This window comes from Ptychodera flava, chromosome 13, assembly GCF_041260155.1.
Source record: "Ptychodera flava strain L36383 chromosome 13, AS_Pfla_20210202, whole genome shotgun sequence".
Lineage (NCBI taxonomy): Eukaryota > Metazoa > Hemichordata > Enteropneusta > Ptychoderidae > Ptychodera > Ptychodera flava.
The window spans coordinates 22,341,394-22,369,149 of record NC_091940.1 but is presented as its reverse complement, the minus strand read 5'-3'; the positions used below and the strand labels follow the sequence as shown (position 1 = coordinate 22,369,149).

The window sequence follows — 27,756 nt, the reverse complement described above, 5'->3', positions numbered from 1 at the left end:
TAGGTTATATTTAGTCCGCCTTCTCCGTTCTCAGCATTTCCAAAAGGTTTCATTTGCATGGGAAAAGATCGTTTTTATATCATGAGAAAATACTGTAGAGGTCGTGCGATTGTTGTCGCGTTGTCAAAACTCGGGGATACGTCAAAGAGGTGTTCCTAAGTGATGGGGCGTTTTGTTGGTTCTATCCAAAAATCTGCCACGACTACACGCACACGGGATGTGATCAAGTGTTTTATGGCAGCGTTGTAGAGGCATGTAATGCCACGACGCGACGTCGCTTTCATTGCATTGCTTGAACTCTTAGGGTTTGTTTGTAAACAAGAAAAAGGGGTCACGTCACATCGCTGATCTTATGAATTTGGCGCGTTTTTGCCCTATCTTTGTAAAACTTAAAAGGGATAGTTGGTAAGATTTTAGACTGGTGGATGCACTTGAACCAAATCGTTTGTTTTGGGTCATTATAAACGGTGACCTCGTGAAGGTCAGTCTCAACGGGCCATGAACACATCGACACGCCATTAATAAGGTATCTGGCTGTTCGATTCTCCGTCCAATAATTAATAGGGGGTCGCCCTTATAGAGTACAACTAGGAAATGCCTTTTTTATCGAAATTATTTTCTTAAGTGCCAGTTTACGTCTATTGCCCCATTCCAAGCAGCTTGTTCACTATTACTGTGAAGGCACATGGGGACCGACAACCATCGATCTCCTTGGTGCTCAGATCGAACTATTAACTCGAGCAGCAGAGTAACTGAAGCTGAGAAAGGGAAGAATCTTTGGGAATTTTGACAGAGTAGGTATTCATGGAGTTGGCATTTCAAGTATCCACTTCTCAATGATTGCATCAGATTCCGGATCCAAAGTTTTTGGGCAGACTCTCGTGTTGCTCGCATGTTCATCCCACACGCGGGATGATGCAATACGTGATCAATAAAATGCCAGCCGAATCCATTGACCAAGAAGTACATGCGTAAAATACCGTTTACAGCCTTTGTTGACGTGTGGCGGCCACGTCGTTCGTCGGTACGTACGACCTTCGTACGGAATATTCTGCCCCGGAAATTTTGCAGAATTATCGTACGAGTATCCAACTCTTCAACATTAACCTCAAAGAGGCAGATTGTATATTTTTTCAGCCTCACGTTTTGCATTGCATGTATGAGAAAAATTCAAAACTGAATGGAGAGATGTTGAGGAAATAACGCCGAGAGGCGTTTTCTTAAAAAAACCGCTATCGTGGCGCGAAGCGTGATGAAAGCGTGACACGCATTCACAAAAACATACTAAAACCCGACATTTTACATAGAAATGGTTTTCAGGTCACTGTGCACAGAGGAACCCATTCATCTTGTGTGGAGTGACATAGCAAATGTTTTCGGTCAGCAGCCAGTGGCAGTGAATGAGTCTCCCACTACACTGCGATAATGAATGACGCACAAAAGCGAAAGCATTCCAATAGATCCGCACTTGAATAGTTCAACGATCTGCTGAATGTGCCACTGTCTCGACTGTCAGGATAATGGTGGCATCAAAAAGTACAAAACCCAAAGCAATAACGTCGTATTGGTGAAAATAAAACAAAAAAAACTACCCCGATGGTCGTGCATCATCGTGTCAAATAAAGAGGGAATCTCCATGTTCATTTTTCGGTCGCTCCTTATTGCATTGTGTACGTGTTCGTGTTGTGTTCATGACGAATTGTACATTCGTTGGGTTTCTTTCTTTGGTGCACAATGCAAGATTTACAAGTTTACATTGCCAATATTTTGCTTCCTTCCTAGAGTTGTTTTGATTCTGTTCTTCGAGAAGTTCTGTTTCGGGCCGTATTTTGATAATTATGATGGGCTTTGAGAGGCGAGTGCAGTTTTTGTGCCGCTTTTGATGCAAAGTGTCGACAATGTAACGTACTGGCGACTACTGCTTTAACTTTCAATTTCGGTCGAACGCCATAAAAAGTTGTTTCCAGGTCTCTCTCCCACGCGTCACGTGGCTTTTCCGGCGATTTCCGCGACCCCTGACACTCATGCAAACTAGGTCACCCGTGTGACCTAAGCAATGACGTCAATGGTTCGGTACAGGACGCACTAAAGTGATGGTGATGTGTTCATGCTGTGAACGCTGTGCGCCTGCAGATAAAATTTCCAGCCTGCTTAAACGTAAACGCAATACAGAGGGGCCAAACCATGGTTAATCGGAGTTATTTTTGTGAAAAGAAAAAAACTCCCGGGCTTTTAATTATATGGCCGCGACGTGTCGCAAGGACTAGTCGGCATGCACATGGCGTGCCGCCCGCGTTTCGAATCAGCATTCCCGATCCCGAACAGGTCTGCGTATGCTCGTAAAGAAAAAAAGACATGTCGGGTTCCGTTGGCACTTCAAATAATTTTGTCATGACACGTTTCATGGTAATAATATAATGTAATCACTGGCCATCAAACTGATTCTGCAAAAACGACCTCAACGCTGGATAGGTTGGATTTTTTATTTATTGCTGGACTATTCGTGTGTGTAAATTGTTTGTTTTTTCCCCGACGTTAAAATTTTACTGAAAATGTAGTGGCGCGCGCGCGCGTCCTTTTTGACGTCAGCTGCGTGGCAGAAAGGGATCGCGATCTCGGCAAATAATGAAAACGGCGTCACCGACAAGTGTACTTTATGCATCGAAAGTCGCGCTTTGAGTCGCTTTCACATGACCTGCCCATGAACTTGTGTCACACGATAGGTCACGCCCATCATTCACAGCTTTTTGCTTCACTGCATGTGAACCAAGCTGGCTCTGCGACAGGCAAGCCTTTATAACGATTCCCAGGAGAGGGAATGTCGAGAAACTTGCGACTCATTCAATCCATAGAAACTGGCACGTCATCCAACTGACTCGAAATCCCCCCATAAATTTTAAACAAACCCGATTCCCACAAGATGCTCTTCAAAATGTTGATTTTGTCAGTATTGCGTCACCATTGCTTGTCATTCACAGTAACCTTTCCCACTTTCTCGCATCAGATGCAGATAAATGCCCGGCAATCTCAGTAACTGCACGGATAGCGGCTATGGTTGTCGCTTTCTGCAGAGGTCGGTGACCTCGTCGCAACAGAGTGACCCTCGGCCTCTGCCTCTCACTGAACTATCTATACCAGGCTGAACTTTGTTGAGACCCGATGCTATTCGCGCACCTGTTGTCACTCATGATCGCGAAAAATAAGAGGATGCGTTATTTCTAGCATGCTTTTTTTTCGTGATCAGTCCCACGATATAGCATTGTCGTCTGACGACCTGACGACGACAACAGTTGCACATCCGATACAACACTGTCGATACGTTGCCTTCACGAGAACGAACATCTGGGAGGCCCGAAATTATTTATTCAGTGATCTTCTGTCGACAACGACAATGATGTTGTCTCAACAAATATTTCCTCAGACAACAAGTAATTATTTTCAGATTTATTCGCCACGAAAAAAAGTATAACTATAAGCCACCAGCGACGTCGGAGTTCTCTACGCGCTGAACACTGACTGTTGTTCACCTCATCTACTTACTTACGAATTCATTTTCGAATTGACAAATACAAATGTTGCCTTGACCGTACCTTTCAATGCACGAAGCTATTGCCCTACATCATTCATAGCCAAACTTTTGATGTTCTTTACACAAAAAGTATGGCTGTGTGACTAGATTTCAAGGACAATAGGTTATCAGGGTTTGTCCTTGTGTAGGTATAAATATCGGATCGTGGAAGGAGATGGTGAGAATCCGAACATGCAATTTTCGTTGTTTCCAAATGTTAGAAAATTTGAAAGGCTTGTATTTTTGTGTATTCCCCCTCTAAAATTCCGCAAGATTTCGACCGACTGTCACGTGACTGGGGAAAAGTAGTCTGAATTTTTTTTCATCCAAATTTGCACAGAAAAAAAATGCTGTGCAAAATTTTCTATTTTTTCCCTCTGAAGATAAAATGGTTGATCCCTCAGCACAGGACGCAATCTCCAGTTAAAATAAGTGCACCTGATCAAGGCTTACCTAATGGCAGAATGTTATTATATACTTGTCTTGGTACCTATTGTTTTCGAAGTTTTGAGTTCGATACATATCCGTATCACGGAACAATAGTGAATTGCCCAATTTTTTTGCAACCCTCCGCCCAAGAGCTGTGTGAAGCCCTACAAAAGTGCAACGCACTATTGCTTTTATTAAGGTTAGTGTTTCATACATTCCTATGGAATAATGGCTTGTGGCCACGGAGAGAGAGTTTACTCATCATGTCCACATATCAGGACCAGCTATCATTCGATGTTTGGCTTGGAATGGCAAATTTGATATCAAGAAAAATTGTTGTTGGGCACCATCATAGACAGTGGACTGTCGCAAATTCCTAAAGAGCCAATTACGCGATATGAATGGATGTAAAAAATAGAAGCCTTACAGATGAAGAATTCAAGCAGCACACACCTCGAATTGTTGGAAAACAACTGCAAAAATGTATCCCTGAATGGCATAAACATAGACCATAGACCTTGATCTTTTTCTTAGGTCTATGGTATAACATGGATATGTCACCCACCCCTTTTCTTCTTCATAGATCCACCCACCATTGAGAAATAATAGAATGCACTAAAATGCTCTGTGGAAAGTAGCCACTGAATCCATGGCATTACAGTGCAGTGGTCTGTTGAGTGTTGGAGAGTATGACAGTCCTCAACAATTTCTCAGCATATTTTCTCAGGTCAAAGAGACCTGTTTTGAATGTGAGCCAGTGTTTCAGACTTTTAGCATGGAAGACACCCTGGTGCCCCACCGAAAAATGTTAGTTTCTCAATTTGAATAATCATTTTTACTATTTCATTTCATTCCGGGGTGAAGGGGGTCCAATCATGCCATGGAAAACGATGGGATTAGGTCAAACCATGGATGGTTGTGTGGGTGATGGGGTTACATCTTACTGTAACTAAGCCGGTATGGAATTGGATTCGCATGCACAGAAGATAAACACATCTTCAATATTATTGGCTTTGACTAGGTCCGTGCTTTATTTATCAACATTGGCAATCTGAACAGTTGAGAAGTAAAAAAAAAAAGATTGTGATAAAATTGGTAAGAATATTGATTCACAATTTAGCAGGATTACCAGGCCATCCATATAAATACAAAAAAATTCACAAACTCATATTCAGTAAGCTATATCCAAAAAGCACATCCACAGAAAAACAAAAATAAACAAACTTGGTTATTTCTGAAATGAAAATGGTCATTTTTCTACGAAACTTTGAGGTGTGAACTGTGCCAGTGGAATTCCAAAGTTTACAAAAGGCAATCACTAGATCTGATGGAGATTAATTTTATTTTGTTAGAGACTCGGAACAAAGGGAATCTCTCTTTGCATTTCGATAAGAGCAGCCATGGGATGTTGATGGTGTTACATAATATTTCATTTTTAAATGGCAGATAAACGCAAGGAATACACACTTGCCGAACCATGTACATGTACACTGTTGTCTGCAAAGCACTCATCATAAATGGATGATTTGATAAGTCTGTGATTGTTGCCCATTATGGCGATAACATTTCATTTCCACCAGCAGAAATCGCTTGCCCTGTTGACACAATTTATGACAAAATAAAAACAGCTATATTTAGTCGCTTTAAGTGCCGTTCTGAACCAACTTTCCTCCCAAAAGGCAAAATCATGACAACACTACCTCCATGCAGTCAGCTGACCATTGCAATCATTCCACAAACATTGTTCCGGCAATGATTCAGTCACTTGAATTCAGCTCATTGACACAAATCTTTCCTTTGAAAAGCAGCCATGGCCATTGATTTGCAAATATTTAGGCTTTTGTGAATGGTATCGATGTTTGTTTGAAGGCACCACTAATGCATGGATGTAATGTCGCAGAAGACAATGTGCCGGTGAAACATATTACCTCGTGGCGGGAGATGTCTTTGACGTGATTGCATAAGTGTGGTGTAGTAACTCTGGTAGCACTAGCTAGTTTTGATGCATTCCACTGAAATTTGATAGCAATGTCAAGCATAGGTATTGGCAAGGTACAGAAACTGCAAGGTCGGCTTGAGCAAATGTATGACTCAAGAATTTATGGTAGAATGCATGTTTTGGTACAGACATTCAGACTCAAATTTTTACAATGATTTTGAGGTCTACCTTTTTGGGAGGGGGGTCTCATTTTGAGGCTTATGAAGAAAATAAAGTTTTCAGTGATTTTTTTGAAAATGAAAGTTATAGTTTGCCCATAGGTACTGACAGAGTTAACACAGGGCATTGGCAGCCATATTGAATTTCAGGTGTCAGTGAATGTCTGGTAATTTGGTTCACCAGTACCAAAATGTGCACTGTAATCCCAAATTTTTATTTGCTGACTTTGAAAGAGAGTGGTTTATAGTTTCTTTGAAGAAATTTGAGCAAAAACTATAGTCCTTCAGTGTGGAGGCACATATTCAAATTGAGGGGGTCTGTCTTGTCCCATGACTAATGACATTTCTATACTCTTGGAGACAAGTTTTGAATTCCTGGAAATCATTATGTAAGCTCTACCAGTTGTTGTTGAAAAACAAAACCAAAACCAAAAAAAAACAAAAATTTCCCATGAGTCATTTGTGCATCAACCAAGCTCAGAGTGGTACATTGTTGGCCAGTGCAATTCAGAGAACATCAGTATTGACATGATTCTGTGAATGAAACCAATTTCATTGTACCCCATGCCACAGTGAGAAAGGATTAGTGTCAAAACATGTGATTGAAATTGCTGCTTTCACCATCATAGAAATGCTAACCAGAGCCACTGTCATCACCAGTGTCATTGACATCACAACTGTCCTGGATCCTGTCCAAATGGATTCCTTGTGACTAGATCATCATTGTTTGTAGCTCTGACTATCAATTGATCACTGTAATGTTGACCAAATCAATATTGCTGGTTGTTCTAGGGACCAACAAAGGCTTCTTTTGGCATTTCAGGGTATCAAAAAAAGAATGTGACTAAAAGAGATACTGTTGCTGTCATATCTTCAGCATATGTTGGCCAAATTATTCTGACAAATACTCCGCTGCTGGTCACGAAACTTGATCATTCACAAGTGTTTCAGGAAAAAACAGTGTCCATACACCATTCCTCCAGGTTAGATTTTTAGTCCGTATTGCATTTTGCCCCTTTCTGTTTTACGGGATATCGAAAAGAGTCTGTGAAAAGAATGTCAGAAGATTACCTGTTTGAATTTCTGATGATAACGTAGCACGTAGTGCATGGCGTTATCTTCTCGGCGATAAGACGGTTGTTGACATTGCTGCCTTGAAAGTGCCTGCTCAGCAGTCTTTGCCGATGCGACTCAAACACAAAATAAACACCTGTACCACAGGCGACCCAAGTATTACTGAGTTTTTCACACTGTTTTCTCTATCATTTTCTCTTCTTTCTTCATGCTCTGAATGATCGGAATAAATAAAATAAATGGTTTATATAACCTAACCTAGCCTCTGTGACTCTTTATTTATTTTACACTCCATTACAAGGACGTATATCTCTCATAAACACATGCTGTAATTAATTAGTCAACACAACTAATTATGCTAATCCGTGGACTTATCAGAGGTTGGTCAACATCAGAAAGATAGTGATGTTAATGAAAAAGGAGTACATAACCTAACCTAGCCTCTGTGACTCTTTATTTATTTTACACTCCATTACAAGGACGTATATCTCTCATACACACATGCTGTAATTAATTAGTCAACACAACTAATTATGCTAATCCGTGGACTTATCAGAGGTTGGTCAACATCAAAAAGATAGTGATGTTAATGAAAAAGGAGAAGGTATGAAGATCTTGGGAAACATGTCCCGAGGACGTCCGTAAACCTAGTGGACGCTTATATATTCATGATATGCGCAAACAAACACTGCTCATTATTCAAAAATAAACGGGAAGTTAGATCGAAAGGAACGCTGGAAACGCGCATGCTTTTCGTTGCCAAGTGCCAAATTCTAACATAAGTAGACATGGTCCTGCTCCATGTAACAAATGCCACCCAGAAAGTATCGACCGACCAAGCAGAAAAAGATCGCCGGAGTTGCCGTTTCATGAGTTTTTCAACAAAATTATATAGATGTATGTTTCACGTCGTCGTTTTCTGGGAGTGTATATACCAAGTATAATTTACAAACCGTGTCGTGATTCAAGGCACAATGGTGACACATTAGCAGGAGCACACACTGGAGAATTTTGGCCAGCACTGTGAATTTTTTTAAACCAGTCACCTTCATTTCTCTGCACTCGCTATTAACTCCATGTCTACCGGTAACATATCGTTATTTTCTGTCTCAAAGTACGTACCAGCAACAGGCCTTTGACGTCAAAGTCGGTTGTTTTCTGGTATACGGTAGCAACCAAGCTCATGACTAGAATGACTGTACGGCGTCAAAGAGTTAAGCTCGCCGGTTACTTTTTTCGCATAATAAAAGAGAGTTGGTCGCTACATGGAGCTAGTTTCTAGCTCCATGGTCGCTACTAGTCTGATCGATTTTCAATCGTGCCTTATGCTGTTAGTGCACAAAATTCCGAAAGAAGCAGCGCACGGGCTATAAAACTTCGTTTGTACTGTTAGGCTAGCTTTGGGTCCATAGCTGTGGTGTTTTCGGACGGGATTTCTGCCTTTTACGGCTGGTTTTGACTTTAACGTCACCACCACAGCCATGGGAACATCCATGTTCTGCCCGACAGCACGCTTGTCGCAACTTTGTTTGTCGATATTTCGAAAATTTCCACCCAAATTGCCAATACTTATCGACAACATGGTTATTAGGGGCCTACCACTACAAGAAATCCGCTAAAAATCACCAAACTATCGCTGTTTTTCCAGCTTTTTCAGACATGACTACTCGCAGACCGTTCTTTTTCTGGCATACAATCAGCGATTGACGAGGCTCAGTGTAGCCCGTCACTAAGTCACCTGAGCGGTGACCTCGCAACATCGAAACACAAACTGACATCACCGATGATGTTGTCCACTACTTTAAGAAGCTTGTGAGAATTTTTACCAGCACTGTGAATTTTTTAAACCAGTCACCATCATTTCTATTCACTCGCTATTATCTCCATGTCTGCCGGTAACATATCGTTATGGAGGAGTTTAGTTACACGAAATTACGTTCCATCATCAGCTGATCAGTGATAACCATACGTCGCGTACGTGTAGAACATACGTTCGGAACGGCAAACAACACCTCTAAACATTCAAAATGTAATCATAATTACGTGTAGTATTTTTTTAGATATTCTTTATGATTTCCGCGAATTTAGACAAGAAACCTTGTAAACTATCATGGAAAACATCGTTGATATCATAATATTTCGTAGAGTTTGCACCAGCGCAAGAAGTACTTGCTATATGATTTCCTTACATGAACCATGGGTCTATTTTTTACATCCATGCATAAACGAAATGTTGTTGTCTCATTCCACTTGTTATCTGACGCCGCCCCAAAGAGTTCTCCAAACCATATAAAAAACTGTATCAAAGAAAATCGGTTGATTTAATTCGAGGATACGAGCTAGAATATTCCTCATATAAAAATCAATGTTTCTTAAACTGAAACGAATTTCCAATGTTTGTGAGAAAAAATACAGCAAAATTATCGGCTAAACTGAAAGGCAGACGGCCGTCCCTCCACCCATGGACGGTGGACAGACAAAACCTTAGCAACACCACCCGATTGAGAGAACCACGCTAAACCACACGAACTTTGACCCTAGTCAAAATCAGACTTGTCCCTGGGAAATATGTTTACAAGTTTGCCCACATATAAACAACGTAAAGGTCAAAGGTTTCAACTTCCGACTTCCTGCTTTACGGACGTCCTCATGCCATGAACTGCAGGCAAGGCACTGGCAGGGTTTGCACTTTTCGCGACCATTTAAACGTTTGAAATAAGAGTAGCTGGCTCTCCTCGGCCATCGAAATACATTGGCTGCAGTAAATTGTGGATAAAAGGTCATGACTGGCCGCAATTTGGTAATTTCTGGACACATTTCAGGAGAGCTTCTTACCTTCCCGTTTTAGTAACCATTCCTATCTTTCGCGATGTTGACCAACCCGTAAAATCCCTGATAAGTCCACGGATTAGCATAATTAGTTGTGTTGACTAATTAATTACAGCATGTGTGTATGAGAGATATACGTCCTTGTAATGGAGTGTAAAATAAATAAAGAGTCACAGGTTAGGTTAGGTTAGGCTAGGTTAGGTTATATAAACCATTTATTTTATTTTTCCGATCATTCAGAGCATGAAGAAAGAAGAGAAATGATAGAGAAAACAGTGTGAAAAACTCAGTAATACTTGGGTCGCCTGTGCCTGTACTGGACACCAATAGGCTCCTGATTGCCAGTGAGATTTTGCAGACATGAGAAGTAAATCAGTGTAGGAATTTTTTCATCCAGTTGTAGTGTGGATGGAGTTAAGGTCTATTCTTAAAGGCGCCCTTCTCAATCCCTGGTTCTCACATTAGCGAATGTGTCAACAGCCCATTAACAGTTTGTTATTCTTTGTTTTCCATTGAATATTTTATCAAGGAAATAATATTTATATTAGATAAATCTGATAATTGAGTGGGGGCTTTAAGACATTCCAGGATGCAATGTAATTTTGACTCGGATCCATTTCTCGTAACTTTTGGCTCTTAAATAGTGTGCACATCGTACAAATTAATGTCAGAATCTTTGTCCTGGTAGATAAGTTGCAAACTGTTGATATATTAACACACAGATTTCTGGAAAACTCGTCCCTCAATCCCATTGTGGAGTCTCAACCCTTATCTACAAAACAGCAAATACAACTTTCCAATATTCAATTTTCCATGCAACTTTTCAGTAATGGCAATGTTTACACTGCTCAGCTGCTCGTGGACTCTATGCATCCATTTATGCAAAATCACTCATATTTTCTGTATGCATATGCTGTGTCGTAATAGATGTTCCAAAAGAGGTTCATCCTTGATGTACTTGTAACTAGTTCAGATTATTTGTTTCTTGTCATCAGCTGCTGTTCCAGCAATGGTACAATTTGACCTCAAAGTCGGGATTTAAAAGCTATTTATAGAACATTTTGAATCCTGAGCATTGCTTTCTTGAATTGGTACAACAATCTTTGCACAGGATTTTTAATTACAGGAGGAGACCCATCGATGTAAGGTCGTTATGAGCCGCATACTTTTTATGCTATTTTTGATGCCAATATCAGTGCAGTTAATACTTGGGCAAAGGGGAACGAACTGGATATTTGCATTCCTCAACAGGTTTACCAAGTGTACGACATTCTTTCTTCAGTCATTGTCACACATGCTTTTATCAATCACCTATTGGTGTCAACATTCCCAGACTGTTGTATCAAGGGGAAGGGGGGGGGGGGGGGGCAGGGAATCTCATGGTCAAGGTCACGGTCACACCCATCGATTCCAAGACAAGTCCAAATAAGGCAATTGCACCCAACTTAGATTGTAGCCCACTTTTGTCTCTTTTTATGTCTTCTCTAGTATTAATTTGTAATTTCACCCAAAGTGATTTGCAACCTTAATCACATGACACATAACTGTTGATTTTCACCTCTTTTGAAAGAAATTTCATAGAGACACAAATTGACTTCAAGTACTTTGTGCATCAGGAAATGTCAATTGCACTAAGTATATGCAATGTACATTTCTGAATAGTGAGTTGATTGTCGTCATATCGCCTTGCGTCAGAATCGCTGCTGCATGCACACATTCTCCCGTTCTCATGTTGTATGTTGGTATTTGGATCTCGTGAGCTAAACCAATGAAAAACCAAAATAAATTACTAGGAACATGATGACTTAGTCAGATGACAGACATAGTGATGAGAGACAACACAGTATTTTGGAGGGCGTCTGTTGAAGTTCAGTTATGTGTTAATTGGCACTACATTTAGAAAGATCTGAATTCATGACATATTGAAGAAGGACTTGCTTCATAGTCACCTGTACAGGATTGCAAGTCTGAATTGCAAATAGAGCATTATAACTGGCAAGTACTCAGGGCAGAGGTAAATGAATGCATCAATGGTCCCCTTGCAATTTATCTGCTTATAATCACAAGTTATTTGTCCGGGGTTGTAATAAATGAAAACCTGTGCAAATTTCAAGGTGCACTACAGCTGGTCCAGTGAGTCTGTGGCCCTTGTGCATCTTTCACATGTTTTTTTTGTGATTATTTTTAGAATAATATCCTTCTCATGTGACAAGGACACGCTGGGTCACTCAAAGGAAAACCTGATCACGTCTCTCTCCTGTTGATAAATGGCCTGGTTATAGGTCACACCGGTGAAACCAAGGTCATGCAGAGTTCATTTGTTGTTCTTGGGGTTTTGCTAGGCCAAGTTTTTACATACAATGGGCAAAGCCGGTATGGTCATATGTCACATGTCCACCATTGTCATAGAGCAGCAATCTGCATACTGGGTTGTTGACCTTATGGCCGGGTATGTTTGAACTCTAGAAGGGGGGCGTGGCTAGTGAGAGTTAAAGCCATGTTGGTCCCAAGACCATTGTTATCCAGAGGTTTTATCGTTAAAGGGGCAAGTAATTTGCATACACCATTGAGTCTTTTATTGAGTTATATCATCAGCATACAATGAAACTATCAGTAACACCAAATCTTTGCAATAAGGATGGCAAACATTTCTAAATTCCCTTGTGAACGATTCTTAACTGCACACATAAATTACGATATACGGCCAGTATTCTCCTAACAATCAGTTTATGTAACAGAGTTTATTTTCTTGTCGGCACGCTGTTTGCCTAAAGTTAATTTATGATAGTAATTGTACCACTGAATTATCTACCTGTCTTTTTTTCGCATTATGCTTACGTCTCACCTCATTGAAAGTATAAATAGATGATCGAGATTCTATCAAATGTTTATCAGTAAAATACTTGCATACTAGGTTGAGCAGACTTTTTGTACCTTTGATCGGGAGACAATTATGAAATGTCTGGGCCAATGCACTTGCTTTCTGAATCATCTATTAATATTTTAATGACCAAATAAATGGTAGATGTTTTTATTTCTTAGCCGCAAAACACTGCCCTCGTTGAAACTTAAAGACTCTTTTTACAATAAGTGACAAAGAAGCTATTCATATGCTATTTGTGGAGATTGGTGTTTTTGGATACCTATGCATCTTGGGATGGGCATGTACCTGTGATTTTTTATCACATGATTCTTCATCCACAATCATGTGATAAACATTTTCCAAATCCTTTGAAACTCTTGTCTTTTGGTCAGCAGAGAGGCAATTTTCAAATGTACTCTTTGTCATTTATGTAGGAGATGATAAAAAAACACCATTTTAATGGAGCGTGCATTTCATGGAAGAAAATCAGAGATTCAAGCAAACAGTCAAATATTCGTACTCAGTTCTCATCAACTTCTTGGTTTACTGAAAAATCTTTTTGTTTCATCAGGGAACCTTAAAAACAAAGGCATATATGCAAATTAAGTATACTTAAATTTAACTATGCAAACTGCCACTGAATAAGCCAATATTATGTTACTCACCAACAGAAGTGTGTCAACTACTATGTCTGTTTTGAAAGGGGAAGAATTGCACATAGAATGGACATGAGGATAATATGATCAAAATCATTGTGTTTTCCTAAAGAATAATAGGTTTATTTCTGGTCATTGACATGTGTCAAAAATGATGCGGCAACGTGTTTTTTTTTCCAATTTTTTTTAAATTTTTGGTGGAATTTGATACATTCTCCCTTTTTTTCCCATAGGGGCAAATGAAAAACAGGAAAAAAAGAGTTGGCGCGCACACTTTGAAGTGATGCGGGCGTTGACCAGAAACAAATCAATTTTTGGGGGGCCTTATTTGCAATTATTGCCAATACAGATACACCTCTCACAAGGTTACAGACGCAGTCATGGTGTCCTCAGCTCACTAACATTTCGGGTCAAATTTCTTGACATTTGTTGGAGTCGGCCCCTTCACTACTTCATATAATGTGTATAATCTTCTAGCGTCTTATGAGATCTCTCTTGAGTGAGTCAGTCAGTGGTGCTTCATTGCAGTTCAGAAACCGGCACACTAGATGAATTGAATATCAAGTCACTTGCAAAGCCTGATTTCTGATCCACCATGGATTACCAGAGCCAGAAAACAGTGGCAGGTCATGTTGTGGATATTAGCAATATCTGAGCTACCTGTGTCCTTGGACAGGTTTTCTAAAACTTGACGCATGAAAAATCAATTCAGCAATACTTTTGTTTTGCATTCCGGTCTCATTAGATAACTGGCCTATATCATAGTCACATTAGATAATATATCATAGTCACATTAGATAACTGACATATATCATAGGCGCATTACTGTAGCGACTGATGGACAATGACAGTTGGGCTATCCATCAACCTACAGTGGTGAGCCAAATACACAGAGTATCAGGTGGTTCCAAGGACCACATTATCAACATAAGTCAGGCAAGCAGTCCTTACTGTCTTAGTTTGCAAGTCCTGCATACATGATTCTTCATCATGTAAAGTGCCGCGGTCAGACAGTGGGCTGATTTCAAAAAGTTGAAAACACCGCGGTTTTGCATGTAAAAATATACATTTGGAAGAACATTGAAATTTTACAGGGGAGAGTGAAATCTGATTGCAACTGCGCTGCCCCTGCCAGTGAATATTTCCTGTCCAGAACAAGTCTTTCCCCTTGCACTTTATTCAAAAACAGCCACACCACCCTTTCCCAGCCGTGTGATAAATCAAGTAACCCAGTGAGCAATATAAAAATTTTCCCCACTTGCTGATACAAGGACAAAACACTCATACCAAGCAAAAATGTACAGCATTGTACACTAATCACTTTATAGACTGCCCCTGAAATGTGTAAGAGTTCAGTTGCACCAAGGAAACGGAAGAAATTCACTGGTTGATGCAAAATAATGTAGTGGTCCCTTGCTTCATACCACTGGATCCCTGCAGCATTAGTTCACCATTGAATTTTAGGCTGTGTGTATTTTATGTTACGCATTATCAGATTATGTGTATTCATTGCAGTCTTTGGTGACAAGTTGTGCACATGTTTTTGCTCCATTTTTCACTCTGACTTAGAATAAGAAGTGTGTCCTCCAAGGGTTTGCTAAGAGAGCTATGAGATAACCTATAGTATATGTATGGTTGCATAGCTGTAGCCAGTGATTCTAGCTAACAAATGCCAGTGAGCTCACTTATTTATGCCATCACAATTTTCATAGAGTAAGGTCATAATGTGATACACATGTATAGAAACACAGACAGACAGACCCCCCCACACACATATACACACAAATAGACATGTACAGAAACACAGACAGACAGACAAACATGCACTCTCACACACAACTCTGTTGATCAAGTTTAAGAGAATTACCGTATGCATACCATTTTATCATTACAGGCAAAACTGAAAATTTTCAAGACGGCTTTGCTAACTCCCAGAGCGATGTTGGACAAATCGTACTTGCATTTTACGTTGGTTTATTCGCTTATGGAGGATGGTAAGAAAATTGGCACTGTTCATCTGTTTTTCTATCGCGGTTATCAGACTGAAGGACATTTGTTGAAGAATTCTAACCCTCTGTAGAACATCCAATATTTGCCTAACTCACTATCTGCTGCTTGATAAGATAAAACATAATCAAATGTTGAAAAATAATGTATGGAAAAATCTTGCTCTGTCAGGACAATATTTCTTCTGATATGAGGAGTGTTCTACTCATAAGGTCACAACGAAAACATGTTTTGCTCGCCCGTAAGTTTTACAGATGTGGCTTTCTCATGAATCGTCATAGCGACAAGTTGTTTTTCTCAGACACGTTTGAGCCAATTACAGAGCTACTGTAAGATGCTGTTGCAGCAATAACTGACTTGGTGGTATTGAAAATGTGTCGTGATCACAGAGATTGGGCAGATCAAGGTTGAATGACCCTTGGTGTGTCCCATTCCCCGGCTCAGTCAAGAACAGAATTACTTGTCTTTGTTATGAAATTGTTTCAAGCAAAGTAAAAAGTTGGCAACCTTGGAATAAAAATGATGAAGAAGTCTGTATTCACAAAGTAGAACAGCGCCACTGGCAGCAGTGTTTAGATTTATGCAAAAGTTTAGTTTCATGACGACACCAAAACATAATTTACGGTAAGGTAAACCAGTAAATATGCCACATTGAATTTATGTGTGAACTTTGACCCCCGACTTGCTCAACAGATTTTTAACCTGTGACCACCTCAATGGCTTTTTTTTCCAGGAATTATTTGAACTTTATCACTGAAGAACTCAAAGATCCTCATAAGTAAGTTTACTACACAGCGTTTTAGTTTATCTTTTGAGTAAGTTTACCTTCATGTTCAATATCACAAGTAGAGAGGGACAATGTGCATTTATGGTATTACTGAAAAAAGTAGTGTAATAGTTTGCTGTTCATTTCCTCTTATCAAATCAGGAACAAAGTGACCATCCATGAAGCAAAGCAAACCATTAGTCTGATCAAAGTTCTCATTATACATTTTTGTTTTGCTATCTACATTCTACAACCCCCTCTGTAGTTTTGCATACAATGAGGAAACAAAATGCTGAAAAAAAATTTGAGGAGTGCCATAATGCATCGTTTTCTCTTTTTGACTGTGTTTAGCCATCATCATCTTCAAACTTGCTATCAGAGTTTCTTGAAAACATCCAAGACGAAAGTTTTGTCCAATTTCTTGCTCAGCTCAAACGTTCAAAAACGATCTCACACTCAACCTTTCCCCTTTGCCACAGGAACCTGCCACGTGCCATCATCATTTCTGTTGCCTTGGTAACCGTCATCTACGTCTTGGCAAATGTGGCATACTTTGCCGTCCTTTCTCCAGCCCAGATGATGATAAGCAGTGCTGTTGCCGTGGTGAGTTTCATGTCTTTGCCTCATTTCTCCATATTCCTGAAATTTGACAGTGAATTCACTCAAAGTTCGAACAAATGTATGTACACCATGAAATTCCTTTAGTGGCTGGCTATTGACGTATATCCTCTTGCAGCATGATCTATGATAGTAATCTATTAGTGCAATGTGTATCAGGGTTCTCCACAAGGAGATTTTTAGGGGTGGACCACCCCTCTGTTTTTGGAGCAATCTATTCATATGTTTAATACCCATACAAAAGAATGCATTTTCAGAATAAAAGAATATGTAACTAGTGCATTGTTATGTAAATTGGCAGGCTCACTTTTTCCAAGCTGTATTCTAGCATGTTTTCATCACCCATAATTGGTACACCTCGATCGCATTGGTTTTGCTTTAGGGATGTAGTTTTGATCAAAATAAATTTGATAGATGACAAATCCTGATGCAGAATTCTCTTCACACACATGAGAACTGGAATTTTGTAGACAGGATCGATGCATGGGAAAAGATGATCTGGGGAATGATCTGTATGAGATCTGTACAAAATGGAGGTTGGTAGTAAACAACACAAGTCTTTTTGAGTCTCACAAATACATGAAATTTCACCCATTCAAGTTTTGGGTTTGAATAATACGTGTCCAGCCATCCATGTTATTCCATGAAAGTGCTAACACAGTTTTGCTGCAAATTGCATCGGGTTTTATTGTGTTCAGGCTATCGTGTGTTACGTTCTGTATATGTATACATCGCACAGTGCTGTTTTTTTGGAATCATTGAATGCAAAAAACATTACTGGCGTCTCACTTCATGGTTTCTGTTTCAAAGGAAAACAGGAACTGTCAGAACTCAACAATGAAATTTTACTTTCATGCATCTGCACCAAATCAAAGCGTGTTAGAAAATTCCTAGATCCAGAAGTGTATGCAGTTTTTATGATCCGTTTAAATATTCAGTACCAGAATGCTGTTTTTTATCCACTTTCCTCGTTGCTGTAATCGCTTGGATGGGCGTACGATGAGCAAGGGGTGGGCGACACCACCTGCTCCCCGACATCATTCTACAACCAACAATTTCATCATCGAAAAAAATTCTGCCGGAATGAGACTGCTGATATTTTTCCACAATTTTTGTAAGCTGCAATTTTGAAGTTATATAACTCTACAATAATTATGGTTGTGCAAAGATGTTATCAAAACTGATGGTCTAGAATCATTGATGTAGCTTATAACCCTTTACCTGCCAGACAGTATCACTTCCCCATCAGCCAACTCAGTGAAAAGTGGTATTGAGCCAAAACCACACGCCTTTCCTTCCACCCATTCCGCTTGGGTCTGTTCCAACAGCTTTAGTCCATAAAAATCATGTTTACAGTATCTGTGATTTCAGGGGCCTTCAAATGTTCAATTTTTTGTTAAAATGCCCCAAATGGGACATATTGTGAGTCACTAGTTTTAATGAACCTGACCTGATGATGAAATACAAACTTGATAGGAAAAGGGTTGAAAGACCTGCGGACCCAATGAAGTGTGAAAAGGAGATCAAGTCAGTTTTCTGTGCATACTTGTTAAATTCTGTATCTGTTCAGTCATCACTCACCGCATTTTTAGATATGTGATTAGGTCTGTCAGTCAACTTTTAGTCTATTTCTTATGGGTACATTCATTATCACTATAAGTTTGATCCTTAAAATATATCTATGTGCATTAATGCATAAATTTAGACGAAAGTTCACTTGACAACTTTCACAGTGAGTATGTTCACAATGTGTACGCTCTATCTGGTTAATGATTCTTGACCGTCTGGAAATCAGTGTACGTGTGTCCAGCAACGTTCAAGTACATGTATATATGAATGGATACAAATGGAATGGTCACACCAGCACATCAAGGAGTGGACTGTTTGTAGGCTCTCTCTCTCTCTCTCTCTCTCAATGAATTTATTGACTGGGCACAACTTTCAAAGGTGAATTAAGAACAAACATCATGTATAAGGTCAATGTCAACTAGATCTAATGTGTGTATTGGAGAGCGAGGACTGCTGTTTCAATGAGAACCTGTCCTATGAAAATGGAATTGTGGGAAGTGTGTTGACTCAACAAAGCAAAAGGCATGAGCATGGAGGTAGTGGCAAAGTTAAGACATACTGGTAGGCCCAAGGTTCTATCTTTAGGAGCAAAGTAGTCTGGTGCTGCCAGAATCTACTGAATTTGAAAACTCTTTGATCTTTGGTGTATACAGAACCACAGGAAGCTGAAATCACATGCAGAAAAGGTTTGTTCAGAAAAGCAGATGTTTCTCAAATCGATATACATAACCTTTGTTTCAAAAGGTTGTCCTGAACAAACCACCTCTGCCCGTAGACAGATATGTTATTGTGTCTCAATGAATTACCCACATATTGTTCACTATAAAATATCCTTTTTAGAGACAAATAAATGTATCATTTTGAGGAAATTTCCTCTTTTAAAGATACAATATGACATAGTTGGGAAATATATTTTATCCCAATATATACCGTACACTGTAACAAAAAAATTCAAAAATGGAAGTTGCTTCTTGTTCTTGATGTTTGTATAAATCCTGCATGGTATGGGATATACTTCACACCAAAAAGGCATTCATCTGATATGTAATAAGCCTTTAATGAGTTCAGATTCCTGTAATACAGAAATAAATTAAATTTACGTCATTGATATTACCTCACATATTCTTTCTCTCTGATGCCGGATGTACGTTTTTCATCCATTAGGAAAGGGAAATACTCCTCCCTGTCACCTAGGTGATGCCTAACAGCGCTGGAAATATTAATTTTCCGAAACCTCGAAAGGTGTACATCCTGAACTACAATGTTGCCTGCCGCCCACAGATACAGAATATGGCTTCCTGTAGGAGATATTATTCATTGTGTTTTCAGTTGTACGTATGGAGGGAAAACAGGCCGAAAAAATCATTCAGTTCGTACATGTGTTCTTGATTGTACCTCAAATTCTCCCAGTCATTTTAATATCTGTTTGGTTTCAATTTTATGACTTTTGTTTCAGCTGGCTTGATACGTTCTGGTTTTGGTTATTTCCACCTGTGTTGAATTCAGTGTTCTTCTGTGAAACTATCATGCTTCCTTTCTGTTTTCCACGGTTGGTCTTTCAATTCTGGAAAATGTGAATGGATACACATTTTACTCAGTTTGTTCAGACACAGTGTACACCGATCCTACTGGCTTGACTGTATTTAGAAATGACAACAGCAAAACTGATAAAAATATTTTACAAACTCATTTTATTTCTGGAACTTTTTTATTTGAAGATGACACTACAGAATTGCAAATATAGAGTAGGAATTTATTATTTAAAATTTACAACTGACTAAATAAGCTGATACCATATTCTACAGCACTCCTGTTACTTTCAGAATTTGTTTAAAGATTACAATACAGAATCACAAATTAAATGTAGAGTAGAAATTATCATACCTTACCAAATATAACCAACCCCACGCTTGTGTATAGCGCCTCCTCTACTTGTAGAGGACTTTGAAAATGTGGTATATTTGCTTATCATAAACCACTACACCATTTTAAAGGGACAAAGTCAGCCATTTTTTCCTTAATTATGTTTGATATGAGATATATACTTATACTGTTTGACATGTTAAAAAATACTGAATGAATGGGTGACCATGCATACATTTGACTCCAGTTTTAGACAGGATAAATGAAACCATCGCGAAAATGAATAAATGGACAGGACCATTAATTCATTTTCGTGATGGTTTCATTTAATTTTCCTAAAACGGGGGTTAAATATATGCATGGTCACCCATTCATTCAGTATTTTTCAACATGTCAAACAATATAAGTAGTATCTAGTATCAAACAAAATTCATGAAAAATGGCTGACTTTGTCCCTTTAACTGGATGGAAAGAGCATAAATTAGAGTTAGCATAAATTAAACATTTGTGTAGGAAACATGAGAAAACATCAGTATTTACCCTTTCCATAGTATAACTATAGTTTTGTGTTGCCATACTAAGTGCTTGTACTCGAATGGATAGAGAATTTAGGTATTTAGATATGTGGTACATGTTTCAAATATAAGAATAAAATGAAACCATTTGGTGCTATTGATTTTACCTTCAAGCTGTTCAAAGCTTGGCCATGAATTTCAAGTTTGGTACTGGCCGCTGCTGGCCAATGCAGAAATTTCCAGAGTTTTAGCATTCAGAGTTTTTGCAATATCAGAACATTTGACATAAAACATTGGGCTGTCTCTCGTCTGAATGTTAATACTGGACCCGTGAAAACACTGAGTTTTGTCATGAAATTGTTCAGTAGAAGATGTCATTGTAGTTGTATCAGTTTAGTCGTGTAACATGATGTAACAATAATGGCATGGAGTGGGGTATTTTTTGGCCATTGACTGATATCGGTATCCAAAGTCAAAAAGAAAACACTTTGAAGAGTTGAGACGGAGGATCTGTTGCTGCATGTATGACCATAACTGTAAGTACGCTGCTGTTGGGAATTTATGAAAGGGACTTATCCATCGAGTGGTCTTGACTGGGTTATATGGCCCAGGCGGCTTCAAAGTAGTTTTATTGGTACCTTTTGGTCGATTGTTGAACCTAGCCTTATCTTTTCCACTTCTCTGAGATGACCCTTATCAGCCGTAACTGCTTCTTTATGGAGCTGCATGGGAGGGGAAATCTCTTATCAGAATATCTATAAAGCAGGACAAATTGTGTCCTGCCTGTAACACGTGATGGGAACCATTAAGTAGACACACCCCCTAGATCCTCTAATCGCCCAGAACAAACTGTCCCACAGGATTGATTCAGTCACCATAGATACTCGTAAAACTTTCCAATTTACCATGAATTCTAAGTTTATTTGTATAAAAAATTATTTTAGTACTTGGATTTTATTTACTATCAAAATCTGAGAAAAGGTGTAATTAGGCATTTACGCTCTGTCAGGGTTAGTAAACATTTACTGTTATGTTGACACACATCTTCTGTAATCTTGACCTTGAAGACAGAGATTTGTACTGGTGCTGATTAGCTGAACTGCTGCATGCAAGTTAGCTGGGTGGGAAAGTGAGCTGAATTGCAATCTTTGGTCAATGTCAGCATTCTCAATATTGGAAGTCGTACCCGACTTGGATAATTTAACATAGGCTACTGTACTCTTGTAGACTTGATTGGATTTGTTCAATTTGTCATGATATTTTAATACAACATGACATTGCTTTTTATTTGCAGCTTCTTTTATTTTTTTCCACATCAGTGTTTTTTCAAGCCAACCACACAGACTGGTAAATAATTGGTTGAGGTCACTGCATATCATTTTATGATCGTCAGAGTTCCCGTTCTTTTGAAGTGTTTCAGCGAGACATTATTTTATTGTGAGAATATTTTTCAAATCGGCAAAAGTCTTTGATATGGCAATCACGTCTGTACACCAATGACCAGATACATAGGGAAGGATTATATGACAGCCTGTCACACTTTGATTGCTGGCATATTTATTTTCCGTAATTTTTCTGTCTACCAGTGCATCCTCATTCTTGCTCAATGTCCAAATAATATGTTGAGTACCATATTTCTTGCCATCTTTTTCACAATCAGTTCATTTTCTGATTCAGAAATGTTGTGTGAACAGTTATCACTTTTGTCAGCTGTGACCTGAATACATAATAAATTTTAGAAAAAATCATTTTGAAATATTTTATTTTGTCTGATGCTCATTGTCCTGTTGTCAGTGGTAACAGGTGCCATTGCATTTTTTGATAGCAGAGCTTATGTTCAAAATTGGGAGAGGCCAGTGCTTGTGTCTTTGTCAGAATTCCAAACATTTTCTCCCCAGAAAACAGGTTTAATGACATACATGTAATGTACTTGTATTCAATGATGTTGGTGACCCACTTTGTGAATTGACAATAGAGGGCACTGCACTGGTACCACCTGGTGTTGATTGTTAAAGCAGTGATTTTCACAACACTTAATCCTATCCATTCCAACGAACAGTCGCTTTTATACCACAAAATATTTTGAGTCTGGTGCACAATGTATCATTTTGAAAAAAGTAAATAGAAAAAGCAATAAAAAACCTTGCTTGCCCTTTGCCCTGCTGCCTGGTACATGCTTTGAGATGTTTGGATATAAGTTTGTACAATTTTTTTTACCAAATGTCTGATTTGTTGAAGTGAAAGTATCATGACATATAACCTCTCACCTTTGATCTGACATTTCTGCAATTCAGAACAAGGATTTTCTTTCAAGGAGTCTGTTTGTCTGATTTCTAAGCAATCTCTGTTTTATCTTGGCAGTAAATCATAGCCGGCAATCACAAATATTGAAAAAGTCATCACAAAGCATTTTGGCGGGAACTGCAGAAAGATTGTCACAAATTGTAGGTCACTCACCTGTCTCTGTGTTAGAGAAGTCTAGAAACCTCAAAACACGTCAGAGCTTTTCTGTATGTTTGAATTATTTTGGATGAAAAAATAGGGAATGAGTAGTGACATATCAAACTTTATCTCTGCGTAAGATCATTTTACCATATTACCATTGAATATTTATTCATACTTACACATTGAATTTCACACAGTTGTAAATGTAACTGTTACCCTTTGTCAGCATAACCCTTTGTCAGCATAAAGTTCAAGGAAGATGGAGGGTTTGACATCAACCACTCTTTCTTATTTTAAGAGCACAAATCCTTATATAGACAAAATATCTTGGCACTAAGGTTTTTGGATTATTCAAATATTACTATTACATGCAATGTTGTAGCGTTATGAAGAAAGATGAATTTGTTGTAGTTACTGAGATCTAATCAAAAATGTGATAGGACAAGTCACATAGAAAATTGTCTTACAATTGCAATCATTGTCATCTTCTTTGACAATGTACAAGAATTTGCCAAAACTGCTGAGTTCTTCCCAGAGTTACTTTGAAAGACTAGCTGTTTGCCTCCAAATTTGAGTATACCCCATTGTTTTTTATTGGATAGTGTGACCTGTATACAGGGAAACCGGGGTGAAAGCCCTGGCCCGGTTTGTGTTTCACAGGTCATACTTTTCCTCCCTCAGCAATTGCTTCACATTAGAAGTTGTAAATTCGTAAATCTCTGGACCAGTCATTGATGTTTTGTGTGCATTAACGAGTTTTATGACTAGCAATGACCTTTGCAAGGACGCCCGAAAGCTGGCACTCGTTCATGCGTCTTTATTGATGTCACAAATCTTTAGATATGGTTTAAATTTAGATCCCAAGTTTATGTCATATTTCTGTGTGATTGATACTATCCTATCCTGTGGTAGCCCCAATTTGGCATGTCTAAGAAACCAGATCTAGAGTACAAACGAAATTCTATTTTTCAATGCCTCGAAACAGCTGCAAAATTTTCGGTAGTAGAAGAAATACAAAGCTGGTAAAAAACCAATGTTATTGCCGTTCAACAGCATTGTAGGGATAATCACGTATTCATTGATCATACAAGAAGCCAGTTCAAAGCGGGGTTGCTTTGGTATTTACAGACACTCGTAGGCAAATTTGGCATTTAAAGAGTCTGACGCTCTTAGGTCTAAGCCCACACCGAATTTGAAGTGTGTTTAATCTCTTACCGGTCACTATTTATGTGACCTACCATGACCAGACAAGCTACTTTACAAGTTAGATGTCCTTAAGATATCAGAAAGGCCTGGTCAGCGTTTTTGTGAATTGGCATTTGTGAAGTGTTGCACTTGCAACGATCATTGTCGGCGTTTTTGTGAAATTGGGAAGGCCATAACGATTGCTGTTGACATCAATGTTTAACATACCTGTGACTCATTCGACTCAAGAACAACTTGCAGCATATTTCTAAAACCATGGTTACACCATGGAGACAGACTACATCAAGCCAGTCGGTCTTTGTCTCTAATCGGACAATATCACTTTCTGGAACCGGTGGTCTTTTACCTTGCGATATTTACCATTTTACGAGACGGTCATATATCAGATCTTGTTGACAGATTTCGATACCAGTGGCTTATGCTCCAAGTCATTCAGTGTCTTATAAAAGCCATTTTCTACCAATCACCATTGTGCTAAATATCTGCGATCAGTCTCTTGAAGTCTTGACTGAAATCAGCACGTGAGCGTTTGATCACCATGCATCAGTGAACTTTCCATGAAGGAAAGTGAGGTGTACATTGCAGCAAAGAAAGGCCTTTGTTTGTTGAGTGCAACCAGTTTACAGTTTTTCCCAGGGCGAAAAGGGGAAGCGATGGTAAAAGGGTTGGCATTTTGGATTGATGGTGTACCACAACAATGCTTGTGTTTTCAAACAGACAAAGGAAAAGAGATGAACTTTGACCCCAAAAGCATAATGTACTGTTAATGTGTTATAGTCTCGTGATCATCTCTGGTTCCTCTTTACTAAGGCTTGGGTAGAATCTTAGACACTCAAAGAGAAACATTTGGACTCTATGATAAATCAAGAGAAACAGCCATAACAACTGATCCTGTATTTGAATGGCAAGGACATCTCAAAGATGGCATAAGATAAATCAATGTGAATGCAGATTAAAGTATAAATATTCAAGCCATTCTTATGCCCAGGTATTCTGTTTTCTTGAACTACTGTAATGATATCACTAGGTGAATGGATTAAAGACACAAACTTCCATTTTTGAAGTGGAAAGGAAGTTTACAATCTCATATTTTGGTATTTGGCAATTTGTTTCTGTAATAACTTGACCAAGCATTTAATTTCACCTCTTTCTATCATTACAGACTTTCGGTAACTGGACTCTTGGTGTAATGGCCTGGATTATTCCCCTGTTTGTGGCCTTATCAACCTTTGGTAGTGTCAATGGTTCCCTGCTGACTGGCTCAAGGTAAAGTACTAAAACAAAATAACTTTTCAATATACATGTTGAGGGCGCTAAGCTACAAAGATTATGGCTACACACATTTGCACTGAATGCTGATGCACAGAGCTACTGAATCAAGAGGGAAGTAATCTTTTCCAGCACTGTAGGTTGAATTTAGACTGGCACTGCAGATCAGTGCTAATCGATTACTGAATTGAGGAAATGCCATGTTATAATTCAGACCGTCTTACTTATGGACTCAGGAAATGGGTCCATAGGTCAGCCCTTGCTCAATGTAGATTGGTTGCAAGTGTGAACAGAAAATTATGCCAAAATATCAACGCATGGCACTGCCCCAGACTATTGAATTTGTGCATGATAAACAACAATCTACGTTACTCTGCATTACTCCTTTCAAACGCACCAAAAAATAAAGTGGTGATCAATCTGTCATCCACTAGACTATTACTACTATACATTACGAGATTTTAAATTTTTTCCAATTTCAACAGAATATTCTTTGTCGGTGCGCGTGAAAACCAACTACCAGATTTATTTGCTATGATTAGTATATCGAAGAAGACTCCGACGCCTTCCCTTATCTTAACTGTAAGTATCAGACTTTGTTTGTTTGTTTGGTTGGTTGGTTGGTTATTTACTCATCAATGGCACCATACAGCGAAATCTGGGCGTGAGACTTGAAAATGAATAAATTATAAACAGAGACAGTAAAAAGTTTCCCAAGGAATAGAAAAATGTAAAAAACTAAAAAGACAATAACTAACACAACGTACTAGTACTCTTTGGAAGTGTGATGCACAACTACCATTTATTGTGTTGTCAGCACAATATCTTGTTGGAAAAGTATATCTGATGTTTACAGAGTCAAGTCACATTAGGTGTGTTACAAAGGTTTAGATGTGGTGCCTATGGTGAAGTTTGCACCACCAGTTGGGTCAGTGTACATCTCACTTTCAAGGAACAGAACTCAGTCACAATGCCAACAACACAGGGGTGACAACCCTGTGTCTCTGAGCTTAGCACGTACTGTAACAAAAGGGAATGTAATCCTGTTATGTTCAGTGTGAAGCTATAGCCAGGTGTATACAGGGTAGTGCTTGGGAATATACTGCAACATCGTCAGGAACACTACCTTTAACCTTGGCACTTAATCTTGATGGAATATATTCTTCATTCTGATTTTGAAGTTGTTATTTTGGTCCGTGATCTTTGATTTCACTATGCTCTCTCTGATCATAAATAAAATTCACACAGGGGTTTACAAATCTTTTATTCCTTGCTCCTTTCACTTGAATACGTTACTTTCACACTTTACATCATAATGTTACCAATGAAATGAAATATACTGAGAAATAAAATGTTTTATTTTACTGTGACTGCGGGATGTAATATTGGTTGCACATGATGTAAGGAAACTACAGGTATAGATCAATTGTCTTGATGAATTGCAAGTTGCCAATGTGATTCACGTCTCCCACAATAATCTCATTGGACCATTTCTCTTCCCAGTGTTTCTTATCCTTGATGTATTTATTGGCCGAAGACATCGGAACTCTAATCAACTACTTTAGTTTCATCACCTGGCTTTCCATCGGCACTGCCATCACTGGAATGTTGTTCCTGCGCTGGAAGAAGCCAGATCTTCCAAGACCTATCAAGGTATTGCCGCTGACTTCTTCCTGATTCTCTGACCAACTGATGTGTGGTTCAAGGCATGTGTTCACTGTCAAAGTATAGTGAGGGCATTGCTCCTTTTTGTGTTCACTCATTGTACTGCTGTCATTTCAAGAAAAAAGATAACCAGCAAAACTATATTTAAGGTAGAATGCACCTTGGGGACAGATATTTGGACTCTCAAACTTTTACAATTCTTTTCTGATATACCACTTGTGGGGGTTCATTTTAAAGCTGTTGGTGTAAGAAAACTT

The 27,756-nt window shown here is 38.9% G+C and overlaps 1 protein-coding gene across 1 annotated transcript in view; it reads left to right on the top strand.

Moving 5' to 3' along the window:
- LOC139147837 (large neutral amino acids transporter small subunit 1-like) overlaps positions 1-27,756 on the top strand; it is a 49,597-nt gene that overhangs the window by 15,846 nt on the left and 5,995 nt on the right. The window contains exons 3-8 of the mRNA XM_070719049.1: positions 15,471-15,570; positions 16,317-16,361; positions 16,829-16,952; positions 25,728-25,831; positions 26,320-26,416; positions 27,338-27,487. Of these exons, the coding sequence (XP_070575150.1) occupies positions 15,471-15,570; positions 16,317-16,361; positions 16,829-16,952; positions 25,728-25,831; positions 26,320-26,416; positions 27,338-27,487 (620 nt within the window). The remainder of the gene's footprint in view (positions 1-15,470; positions 15,571-16,316; positions 16,362-16,828; positions 16,953-25,727; positions 25,832-26,319; positions 26,417-27,337; positions 27,488-27,756) is intronic.